The sequence below is a fragment of the Chaetura pelagica genome, unplaced genomic scaffold (assembly GCF_000747805.2).
Source record: "Chaetura pelagica isolate M959 unplaced genomic scaffold, ChaPel_1.0 scaffold416, whole genome shotgun sequence".
In the NCBI taxonomy this organism is placed as follows: domain Eukaryota; kingdom Metazoa; phylum Chordata; class Aves; order Apodiformes; family Apodidae; genus Chaetura; species Chaetura pelagica.
The window spans coordinates 3,743-16,701 of NW_009953579.1; the positions used below are offsets into that span (position 1 = coordinate 3,743).

At 36.8% G+C, this 12,959-nt stretch overlaps 1 protein-coding gene across 2 annotated transcripts in view; it reads left to right on the top strand.

Annotated features, from left to right (window-relative positions):
• The first annotated feature begins 1,195 nt into the window (after positions 1–1,195).
• Positions 1,196–12,959, top strand: part of SIPA1L1 (signal-induced proliferation-associated 1 like 1) — a 73,102-nt gene continuing 61,338 nt past the window's right edge. For both annotated transcript variants that reach the window (XM_009999721.1, XM_009999722.1), the window contains exons 1-3: positions 1,196–3,010; positions 11,583–11,713; positions 12,342–12,530. In XM_009999721.1, coding sequence (XP_009998023.1) covers positions 1,513–3,010; positions 11,583–11,713; positions 12,342–12,530 — 1,818 coding nt within the window. In that variant the 5' untranslated portion in view covers positions 1,196–1,512. The remainder of the gene's footprint in view (positions 3,011–11,582; positions 11,714–12,341; positions 12,531–12,959) is intronic.

Genomic DNA, 12,959 nt, shown 5'->3' on the forward strand with positions numbered 1-12,959 from the left:
AGCACGGACAGAACATTAGGAGACGTGATAGCGCACAATGTTTGCATTTTGCCTTCTGTCATCTGATTGGTGCGTGAAGTTGTTTCATCAACTTGATCAGCTCTTAGACTGAAGTGTTTTTGAAATTTATAAAAAGTTACAGCTGAAAATTCAGTAGTATTGCAACAGCTACATGGAACCTTTCCGAAATTGTTCTAATTATGTATTGGTAGAAAAAATATTTTTTCAGCCGTATAACAGTAGCAGAATTAGAAGGAAGGTAGCTGCACTTATGTAAATGGTTATCCAAATACAGTAATACACTACATCACTTGCTACATGTGATGCAGTCAGCTTTCATTTGAAGTATTCCTTGTATGTTCAGCTTTATATAAAAAGCAGCTGTTTCAAAGAGGTGCTGTCTGTGGTGAGTGAAATTAAAACACGCTGCTTTTGGAGGCACAAAGTGCCTTGGCTTGATATTTAATTAGTGTGGAGCAAAGTATTCCATAGTTTTGAGAAGAGACTGGTTTCCCAGAAAGCCTTGTTTTGTAGACAATACTGTATTGTAAAAAAAAATTTCAGCAGCATCTCTCTGCACACGGTTGGCAAATATTTGAAGGCCACATTTTGTGTAATTGGTTCAGCCTTTGAAAATTATTAACTTCTTTGTGTTAAAGGATGTAGGCAGCAATGCAAGATTTTATCTTGACAATCTCATGCTTTTGTCTTCTACCAGCAAGGATGTATTTGTGGATTATTTTTATTTTTATTTTCTCCTCAAAGAGTAGTATAAGAAATGCTTTGTAATCACTTTGGTACTGATGAGGTATGGGAAAACATTTAATTTCCATGGCTTTTATGTATGCTGTATGAGATATATGATGTATGAGATGTATGCTGTATGTATCTTTCAGCTGAGGAAACTAGCTCCCTACTTGTGCTTTGTAAAACTGTCTACTAACCTAACTAAAAAGTATTGCTAATCAGTTAATAAGGAAAACATTGTGTTTAGATGTGAAATCCAAATGTAAAAGTAACTTTTCAGAACGCAAGCCAACAACACCTAGAAAACACCTCACCACAGTATAATTCAACTTTGCATTTTTCAGATGATGGTCAACAAGATTTAACAGCAACAAACTTAGAAATATTTATTCTGTAAGTTATATTAAATGATTAATGCTTTTATCTCCCTTCTCTGTTCTAGGCTTAAAAGAACCACAAGAAATTGGATTACAACTCTGACATTTTGGAGTGCAAGTGATGTTAAAACAGTTTGAATGTATTGGAGCCTGGCTGCTTCTTAAAATGCAAAAGGCAAAGGAAATTATTGCATATCTAAACCTACTGAATATCTGAGTTTTCTAGACATCCTACATTTAACTGTGTCCCTAAATGTCCATGATAAAGATCTCATGCAACCGTTGTACGTTTTGGAGACTATTCTCCAAAAGAGGACAGTGCATTTAAAAAGCAGAGATGACTGTGTTTTCTTGTGGAACTTACTAAGGTTGAACATACTGAAAGATCATGACCAGCTTGAAGCGGTCCCAGACTGAAAGGGCTGTTGCCACTGGGGTATCAGTCGGAACAGATGGCACCTCAAAAGTCCACTCAGATGACTTTTATATGAGGCGCTTTAGGTCACAGAATGGCAGCTTAGGATCTGCAGTCATGGCACCAGTTGGACCCCCTCGCAATGAAAGTTCCCATCACATTACCTCTACTCCTGGAGTCCCTAAAATGGGGGTCAGGGCAAGAATTGCTGATTGGCCCCCAAGGAAGGAGAACATCAAGGAAACAAGCAGGTCTAGTCAAGATATTGAAACATCAAGTTGCCTTGACAGCATGTCTTCTAAAAGCAGTCCTGGGAGTCAGGGAAGCTCTGTTAACCTGAATGCTAGTGATTCTGTCATGTTAAAGAGCATCCAGAGCACACTTAAAAGCAAGACCAGACAATCTGAGAATCTAGACTCCAGGTTTCTAACACCTGATGGATACCCCAGTTCCCCAAGGAAAGCTCTTCGCAGAATAAGACAACGCAGCAACAGTGACATCACCATAAGTGAGCTTGATGTGGATAGTTTTGATGAATGTATTTCACCCACTTTTAAATCAGGACCATCTCTGCACAGGGAGTATGGCAGCACATCTTCCATAGATAAGCAGGGAACTTCAGGGGAAAGTTTTTTTGACTTATTGAAGGGCTATAAAGATGAAAAGTCTGATCAGAGAAGCCCAGCCACAACTAAGCTTAGTGAACTTCTGATTGCCAGTGGAAGCAAGGGTTCAGGATTCTCTCTAGATGTGATAGATGGACCTATTACTCAAAGGGAAAACCTGAGACTCTTTAAGGAAAGGGAGAAGCCACTGAAGAGACGCTCAAAATCGGAGACTGGAGATTCATCCATTTTTCGTAAGCTGCGCAATGCCAAAGGTGATGGGGAGCTTGGGAAGTCTTCAGATCTTGAAGATAACAGGTCAGAAGATAGCGTCAAGCCTTGGACTTGTCCGAAGTGTTTTGCTCATTATGATGTACAGAGTATTTTATTTGATTTAAATGAAGCGGCAATCAACAGGCACAACGTTATTAAAAGAAGGAACACGACCACAGGTGCATCTGCCGCTGCTGTGGCATCACTGGTCTCTGGACCCTTGTCCCATTCTGCAAGTTTCAATTCTCCAATGGGCAGCACTGAAGACCTGAATTCAAAAGGAAGTCTCAATATGGACCAGGGGGATGATAAAAGCAATGAACTTGTGATGAGTTGCCCTTATTTTCGTAATGAGATAGGTGGGGAAGGGGAGAGGAAGATCAGTCTTTCCAAATCTAATTCAGGTTCCTTCAGTGGATGTGAAAGTGCCTCATTTGAGTCAACTCTGAGTTCTCATTGCACGAATGCCGGAGTAGCAGTTCTGGAAGTTCCCAAGGAGAATCTGATTTTACATCTAGACAGAGTGAAAAGATACATTGTTGAACATGTAGACCTTGGAGCATATTATTATAGAAAATTCTTCTATCAGAAAGGTAGGTACATTTTATTTCTTATTTCTTGTTGTGTTTTAGTAATGTTTTTTTGTTTTACCAACATAAATTCAGCTGATATATAATCATTTTTACAAGAATTATATATTTTTTTAAATCATCAGTGCTTAAACACGACATATTTTGTCAAACAGTGCATGATATGTCTCATAGTCTTTCATAGTGTTGAAGTAAAAAAAGTTTATTTTAGTATTGGTATACATAACAATTAACAATGGCTACAGATTAAACTGTCTTGAAACACTGCTTTGGTATCTGTGAGAATGGGCAAGAGTTGGCACTTGAATTATTAAAATAATAAAATAAAATCCTAATATAGGAGAACTTTCTTCTCTCCACATCAAGAACTGATGTACTGAGGATTTAATAGAATGTGCATCTTGGAAAGTTAGCATCTTTGGACATTTTAATCTTAATAATCCATTTCAAAACTTAAAAAATTTAAGCTAATAATAGATTAAAATCTGTATTACTATTTTCATTATAGCCATCATTCTAGAAAGACATTTCTGATTTGTCAGATTCTGTAGAAGTAAACTATCTCTTCATATAATATATATACACATATATGTTGCAATGAACAGTTCTCTTATCACATGGTTCTACTTAAACCAAGGATTATAATTTGCATTGGAGGTATGCTGGAAAAAGGATCAGACCTAAGCTTTTTTACTTAAAGAAACATGCAAAACCCAAACATGACTCAGGTGCCTCCCTCCCCAAAGTTATGCTGGCACTGATGTGCAGATCTTGTTGTCTCTTCTTTGTGATACTGGAAATAATCAAAAGGAACGTGGCCCAAAGTTTTCTTAAATTTAGGAGTTCTCTCTGCAGGATTGCATGCTTCACTATAGAATCTCCTGCTGGATAGAACTAGTCTAATGACTGACCTGAAGAGTGCTTGTTCCTTAGCTAATAGTGATCAGGACGGGGTTTCATCTCTTTACTGAAAGTAGCTTAGAAGAGCTTGTTTCCTGTGGATTAAAGCAACAGGGATGCCTGTTTGAAATAAGTGGATGGTCAGTTAAAAAAAAACAACACTTCAGCTTGTTAACTGTGTGTTATAGCTAATAATCTCATCTCCCATTTTTGCCTCTTCCCAGCACTGGCCTTTGGGTGGCTCTTGTCACGCGTTCCATAGTCTCCTCTTTCTGCAGCCTTTCTAGGGCAGCCTGTGCTACATTGTTTTTTGAGTGCTAATCGCATCCTTTGGAGAGAAAGAAGTGAGGGAACATACTGGTTTCCCAAGAACGGTAAACCAGATGTGCAATATGAGGTGTGTTTGGAGGGGGCAGCCTGTGAGATTAAAGACCTTTCCATGCGATAACGTTCCTGTCTGCCTCCCTCCGGAACAATTCAATTCCTTATCACTCCGGTGAGTTTTGCAATCAGCAACTAAAGGTGCGGTTTCATGTTACAGCTGACCTGATTTAACAGCATTTCAGCACTGAAAAGAGAAAACTTAATTCCTTCCCTTCCTTGTACTATTTTTTTTGTTTTCTCAAAGTGGCTCGATCAGCCAGTTCAGTTTACTAACCAAGCAGAAATGTTGTCATCACAATAAATTTACTTTTTATTGCTTGGTTATTTCTCTCCAGTGTCAGTGAGTCAAATCAGCTTTTCTTGCAGTCAGAGAAGTGCCAGAGCCTAGTGCCAGGTAAGCAATGAGAATTAACATCAGAAGGAAGGAGGTGTTTCAGCCCTTAGGCAACAGCAGTTTATTAGTTTAGCTTATCCTTAAGGGAAACCACACCCTCATGCTACTATCATGCCACTCACTGTTGTATCTCCACGTCTTTCTAGTCGGAATTAAGATGAATTAGATATAATTGACATAACCTAATCCTAAGGGTATTGGCGAGGGGTAACTAGATATAAAAGTGTCAGTACGCGTATGGAGTGCATTTGGAGAGAGAGAGAAGAAGCTGTAGTTTATTTCCTTAAGAACTAAAACTGGATTTTAAATTCACTGTGCTTGTGTTCAGTCCATCAAATGCAAGCCAGAGCTGCTCCTACCAGAGATTTTGGTCTGAGAAGAGGTATAAAAGAGGCATCATCGGATATGTTCAAACCCCACAGTTCAATGAGTGCCCAACACATTTTATTGGCCATCCAGTCTTTCCACAAGCAAACTTGAGGCTAATCTGAAAGAGATGGGATAGTGATTAAACCTAAAGCAGCGCAATAAAACAGTCAAATCAAAGAAGCAAGTTGTAATTGGAAGTTTAGATAACATGAAATAGGTAATGATATGGAATGTTCCTTGTTTGAAGAGGAGGTTGGGATGTAATGAATTGAATAGAAGGTGATGAAAGAGAGTTTTGGTGGAATCAGTTAGTCAAGTCAGCAGGCCTTCGGTTGTTTCGTAGTCTTCAGAGTACGAAGCAAAGAATTTTGATTCAGCAATGATAAATTTAAAAGATTTCAAACCAGGAGAAATTCACAGAATTGAAAAAGATCTTAAAAAGTATAAAAAGCAGCAACCCAGAGAACTGTAATCTTTTATTTTTTTTTCCATTCCAAGTTGAAATAAAGCAGGTAATTTGGGCCTATATCAACAAAGAACTGCCATTTAAAAATTAATTATGCTAGCCAGCATGGTTTAATGAAAAGTAGGTCTTGTAACAAAACAGCCCCTCCACATACTGTTCATCTTTTGTGTCTTAGAAAGAAAAAGAATGAAAGCCATTGCATTGATGTAATCCATTTTAGTTTCCTCAAGGAAATTTGGTGAGATACTGATGATGACTTGACTGAAATCTTTAATTATATTGAAGTAATAGCTCATTTTTTTTACAGCTATTGTTCCTTGGATGATAGATGTATCTCATATTTTAGCAGTGTAAGGGGGAAGGTATCACTGAGCTGGAGTATTACTAGCACGGTCCAAATTAATTAAAAATATTTATTGAGTGTCAATTATTTGCATGTGACATTTATGGATGAGTCTTGGGTAAGTTCATCAGTGAATGCAGAGGGATGTGAATTTGTGTGTAAAGAAAATAATAAGGTGAAATCAACATGTAACTTGACCTTTTTATCTGTTGGTTAATAATATTGTTTCTTGGTGTCCAGACTTCTAAATGTGAAAATACTGGTGGAGCTATTGGGAAAAATAACTTTATAATAGGGTTTTGAAGGCTGGATTCAGCTTCTCTGTATCTGAGCTGATTATGTGGACTCCCTTTGTGTACTTGGAGAGAAGTGAATCTTGAAGGATGATAGAGATTCCCTCGGTTCATTATGGAAGGCTCATAGACAGGTAACTCACATTTATAGTTACAGAAGAGGAATGTTACTCTTCTATTGCAAAAGATCTATTTGCAAGGGGACTATTTAAAGGTGTATTTAAAAAGATGTATTTGATAGCGGGACTTATAATTAGGAGTTTTAACCATTTATAAACACAGAGGTATGTGGTAATGTAGTGCTAAAAAAGTAGGGGCTGGGAAGCCAGCACAAGAAGAAATTTGTGAAAACTGCACAAATTTGATCTTGAAATATGAGTAAGCTTAGAACACAAAAGCATAACTCTATACGGAAAAAACTTACTGAAGGAAGTTGATAGTTATTTGTATTTCACATGGGAATCATTCTCCCATCTCATAACTTCAGTGCCTGGAAAGACGTTTTCTGACCTGTTTGAGTTAAGATAACACTGTCACTCTGGCATCTCTGTTTCTTAATCTTAATCCCTTCTTTTAAGATGCCTTCATGCTGCAGAGTTTTGCATTTTAAAGAGTTGTTCTTGGTAGCTGGACAGAGTAAGACTTAACGATATCATTGTGCTTTCTCACTTGTGCAGTAATGTATCTGTGCTTTCAGCTCTTGCTGCTTGGTTGTGTCCAAGGGCAATTTTGTAATCTGGAGGCTCTGGAGTGAAATCAGAATACTGGCTGAAAAACACAAATGAGAGCATTAATGACAAGAAAAATGTTTCAGACTGTGCAGGTACTAGGCAAATTTTTTAAAAATCTGTGATTATTGAAATAAAATATTTTCTCTCTCAATATGGTGCTTTAAAAATTAAGAAGGAAACCAGGGTGGACTTGTTTGGGTTTTTTCTGTTCTACACAGTGGCATCAAAGTAAGGGTGGAGAGGGAGAAGGGAAGATTTCATAAAGCTGCTTGTAAATTGTTTTGAGGCTACTTTTCTGGACTATTTTTTTCTTTGTAGAGCATTCTAACTTTTTAGTTTAGCTGGTGGTTGTGATGAGTATGAGACCTTGTAACTATAATCTTCTAAGAAAATGTGTTAAGGCAGCTGATGAACTTCAGTTTTGATTAAAAGTATAGTTTTTTACAGAAAGGAAAAAAGCACATTGTTCTGGCCTTGTTGCTGAAATGTAAGAAAAAATATATTTTTGTGTGAGTGAGATTCTTAAATATGTAAATTTTTTCACTCCACCATTAAGTTTGTACTTTGGGCCACAATGCTTCGGTTTATTTAAACCAAACAAATAAAAAAGGCAAAACAAGTAGTTGTAGAGACTGATGAGGTCTCCACTCAGCCTCCTCTTTCTCAAACTAAACATTTCCAGCTCCTTCAAGCATTGTGCATGTATTCTACATTAAGTCTTAATAATGTTTAAACATTTAGGGTTAGTTAATATCAGTAGTGTTCAAGGACAGCTAAGCTTATTAGCCTATCTATAGCTTTATATTAAAGCTTCTTAATTACCAATAATAAAACCATAGGGATGGAAAAAATTATTTCCATCAGTTTGTGTAATTGCTGCTTAGAAAAGAGAGCATATTGCTCTGGAGGAACAGTCTTGTTTTCTCTCTCCCCCCAGTTGTGTCTGGGAACTACGGTTCTCATGGAAAGAACCAAGAGCATCCGTTTAGCTTTGATCATCATCAGGCAGTAATTGCTAACATAGTTACTGTTAAGGATGAATTTGAGGTAACTGGCTTAGAATGAAAGGTTTGACTGAGAAGTAAATAGTTTCCTGAGCTGGTTTTCTAACAGGTGAACTGTTGGTCAACTTTCCTTTAACTATTGGCAGCCAGTAAAACCCCCTTTGTTCTACTGCTTTAAATTGCTGCATATTCTATCCCCAAAGCTGTACCTTTCACGCATGTGGCTAGACTTACAGAAAACTTTCAGTTAACAATCTGGTCATGAGTTATAGTCCAAAGACATTATAGCACTGAGCTCTAAAAACTTTGCCATCTTTTTTTTCTAGAGAACCGCTAGGCAGTTTTCCAGTGCTGTAAATCCTATGGTAGGATTAGAGGAAAATGCTTGATTCAGAGTTTCATTCTAAAGTGTTTGGGATTTTTACTTCCAGTGTGATTACATGAAATAATCAGTTGAACATGATATCCAAAGATAAATAGGATAAAAACCCAAAAGAACAGCCTCATTCAAAATCAAGTGCACATACTTGGATATCTGTTGCAAGAGAAACTTGTAAAGATCTGTGGAGAAAATGAGTATTTTCACTGAAGTTCTTTCAGTGAAAGCATCTCTTGAATTGTATGAGAAATATGTCACTATTTTTTAAAGTATGTATAATCTATTTTAATGACCTGGTATAAGCAATTAATTATTTCTTTTTGGCGTGGATTTACAAACTAATTTATGGTTTTTGCTAGTTGTCTCCTGAATGACTTTTAATTAACTAATTTTTCAAAGAAACGTACCCCAGGAAAAAGTAGTCAGATAAAGGGATATAAACTATAGCTTGCAGAATTAATGAAGAGGTGGAGTAGAGGAGAAGAAAGAAAATAATAAAGAAGGTAAAGGTTGAACCCTGTAGTAAACTTGAGTAGAAGAGAGAACAGAACTGGGTAGGTACGTAGAAGAGTAAGAAAGACAGCTGTCCAGTGTAGAGTGAAGGAAAAAGGATGAAATAAATTTCCTATTAGCAGGCAAGTGTAAAATTCAAATGTCTTTGTGCATTTTTCCAAATAAAGAGGAACTAGTTAAAAAGAACGATCAAATTATACAGAATTGTATGTGCATTTTCATGCAGCTTCAAATGTTCTGCTTGCCAGCCTTCCTAAATGTGTTTTCAAGATGGAGAATAATTTCTCCTGACAAAACCATCTACCTGAATTGTAGGCTACACTGGTTTCAAGATACACAAATTTTATCATCTGTGCTGTTGTTGGTACAGGAAGCTAATGTAATTTTTGGGCCCTTCTAGTATTTATTAGCAACATCTCTTTTTACTTAAAATTTTCTCTTGTATAAGCAAGGGTGTATCAATGTTTTTAAGTCATGAAGCAGCTTAGTGTGGGGATGGCCAAGCTGTCTTAGGTTTTGGAAGCTGCTTAATATGCTGACAGAAAATTGGTCTCAGGTTCTTGATTTATGCTTCTTCTGCATTGATCATCTCTGCCTTAAACTCATTGAGCTATAAACATCCTGAAGACAGCAGGTGGAAGAAGAAAAGAGAAGGGTGCTAATAGGATGGTTTGTTTTTTTTAAACAACAGGGGATCTCTGTGGCATTTACAAGGCTTAGATTAATGGAGTAGTGTAAAGATTTAATTAGGATTATGTGGATGGTCTGGAACAAGTTCCCCAGGGAAGTTCTCACAACTCCAAGCCTGCCTGAGCTCAAGAAACATTTGGATGATGCTCTCAGGCACATGGTGTGATTCTTGGGTTGCCTTACACAGGGACAGGAGTTGGACTCAATGATCCTAATGGATCCCTTCCAACTCAGTGTATTCTGTGATTCATTCATCATTTCCCCGCTCATGATTAATTCAGTCACCAAAAACTTTTGCCAATATTTACAAGATTCCAAAAGATATTAAAAGAATTTTGATTTCTAATTACCTCTGTGCAAAGTACTGACTTTCGATGACTTGCAGAGGAATTTGGTGGAAAGCAGGCTTTAGAATGCTGTGAGCGTGTTTCATTTTTTTGCATGCTCTGAAATGTTTAATGGAAAACACTGAGGGAAGAGTAGTAAAATACCAGATACTGGGGAAGAGAACACAGCCCCCAAGGGCTTAAAGGGGTGGACAGCTGTGTGAAGACAAAGGTATAATTCTGGGTTGCAAGTAAATATTCATAAGGGGAAAGCACCTACTTGAAAAGCATTTAGTGTGTTGGAGGAAAACACAGCAAGAACTAGTAAGTATAATTTAAAAAGAAATAGAATTAAAAATGAGGACCTCAAATTTATAACACTGCAAATGATTTTCATTGGAAAAAAAGACTGCCATTCACTCTGGATGAAGTGTATTTCAGTATCTATTTTTAGTATGTTTAAAGATGCGGTTCTTGATGATGATATTAAAATATTTTGCGTTTTATCTTTAGAGCAGAATAGTTCATATTTGACTGCTCTAAAGTTCTTGTTTTAAAGTTCTGCTTTTTTTAATAGTAGAAAGTGTCTAGGATTTCAGGCAGTATGATTGTGTTTCTTTTCAGGGCTGTTACATCTTTTTTCATTACACCAAATTTCGCATTTCTTATATGAATTGTTGAATTTTCAGAGAGCTCTAACTTTCTATTTCTATGCATCTATAAATTCATATATGCAGACATGCAGCATATGTAAAGTGATGACATAGGGCTTCTCTTGTAGAGTGCTTGACTTCTATTTATTGACAGTTTTTCTCTTAAATTTTCCTTTCAGGTATTGTATGTTTAAATTCAGTTGTTGTCATTTGAGACATGTGCAAATCTTGTTTCTGTGTTGCTGTATTCATGATGATGTACCTCTGTCATCAGTCAAGGTAGTTCATGATGCTCAAAAGGCTTGATAGAAAAGCCTTTAGCACTAATATCTCGAATTGTGGAGCTTAAATTTTTGCAAGTGCACTTCTATGATATTTTTTCATGTAAAGCTTGGCTTTACATATGTATAGCTAAATGAATATAAAAATGTATCTTGGAATGTTCTGCTGTTCAGCTAGTCAGGAATTTCTTCACCCCTGTATTCTCTTCTCTGCCACCTTCCCAGCTATAGGCTAATTTTAGACTTGACTCTCAGCACTTTAAATGTTGCTCTTATGGTTGTTTGACACGTCATTGTTAAATATTCAGGCAAGTCACTGTATCTTGTGCTTCATTTTATTTTTCTGTGGCTCTATGCTTTTGAGTTGTTTGCTATTAACAGTTTCTTCAGTTGTTTTTTTCCCCCTTTTTTAATTAACTTGTTGGACTTTTTTTTCCTTTTTCCGTACAAAAATACCTAAGTTACATCCTTTGCTAAGTGCAGCTGTTTGCTGCTGATGTTTTAATATAGAGTGGCCAGTTTCACATCTCAGTGCATTTGTCTTCCTTGTTTATATTTTTAAGGAGGGGGAACTAGCTGTACTTATTTAGCTCAGTGTGAATGAAACAGATTTTGCTGTAAGAGCCAATGCAAGTTTTAGGCCTGTTGAAGCAGAGATGCAATGTTGAATTTCAGCCTTCCTGTATAATCTCATTAGAGCTCATTAGAGAATTGAGGCATAAGGATAAAATCCAGGTACCACTTTAACATGCTGTTATTTATTTCCCCTAATTAAGCATGAAAATGCAGTTGAAGTTTAAGAAAACAGACTTTATTTGCATCTTTTGTGATTTGTTTTTTTTATGCAAGAACACTGGAACTATTTTGGGGCAGATGAGAACCTGGGTCCAGTAGCTGTGAGTATAAGAAGAGAGAAGCCGGAAGAAATCAAAGAAAATGGACCTCAGTACAACTACCGGATCATATTCAGAACCAGTGAGGTAAGCAGCTCAGGAATTACAGTAAAAAAAGCTAGAAGTGAGCAGGCAAAATGAGGTCCTGTGTAGGGGGTCTGTGTGCTTTTCAGAATCACTAATAGATTTCTGCCTTCTCTATGTACATATAATCCAGGAATCTCCTGACAAAGTTATGCCGCATGTTTATATTACACAGAATACAAGTGAGTGCATTAGTGAGTGAGTTTTTCCATAACATCCAATAAAGAGGAATCTGTCAAGGTTGTTTGAATTAAAGCTTGAGAAACTCACAGGAGCTATATTAGCAAATATAAAGAGGAGGAAAATAACTTCTTCCACTTTTACACGTGACAGTGGGTAGACCTAAGAAAATCTTTTATACTTCAAAATGCTCTGCTAGAAATACTACTACTACTGTTTCCAAGTATTAGTTTTCTCTAAAATTTAAATCTCTGGAATAATTTGAAATATTTTGACTAGTGATAGCTGTCAGTGACGTTTCGGATATCAGTATCTGTTTCACACAACGTAAGTTACTTAATGTCTTCAATCTCTATTGAAAAATAGTACATTTTGTTCCACTGCTATTGCTAAACAACTTTTTCGCAACGCATAATTCAATATAGAAGCTGTTTTTGTTTTGTATGTTTAGCTTATGACATTAAGAGGCTCAGTGCTGGAAGATGCTATCCCTTCAACTGCAAAGCATTGCACAGCCAGGGGACTTCCCCTAAAAGAAGTGTTGGAGTATGTGGTTCCTGAGCTCAATATCCATTGCCTGAGGCTGGCCTTCAACACTCCCAAAGTCACAGAACAGCTTATGAAGCTGGATGAACAAGGGGTAAGTGCAGAGTTACAGAATGACACATTGTCTTAAACTGTCGGATTGCTGCCATGAGCTTCAAAATTACCTTTTAGCTTCAAATGATTGGAGTCAGTCTATATAAATGCCTCATTTTACTAAAGTTTGTCATCCTGTAGAGAGTTATGTCACATGTCTTTACGCCAAATTTTGCAGAATGTTTCATATGAAATCCAGTTCGTTCCTCTAAGTCTAAAGTTTTAGATTAATCTTATGGCAATTGTCCATTATAATTTACTTTAAAAGAAACTAAGGGGGTTGTTTTTCAAAGATTGTGGGGAGGAGAGAGTTCTTTTCTGGTTTTATTACTGCTGTTATAATAGAATAAAAATATCCTATGTTACTAAATACTTTATTGCAATACTGTATTGGCACAACCATGACAAGGGTGCCACTTTTCTCTCTTTC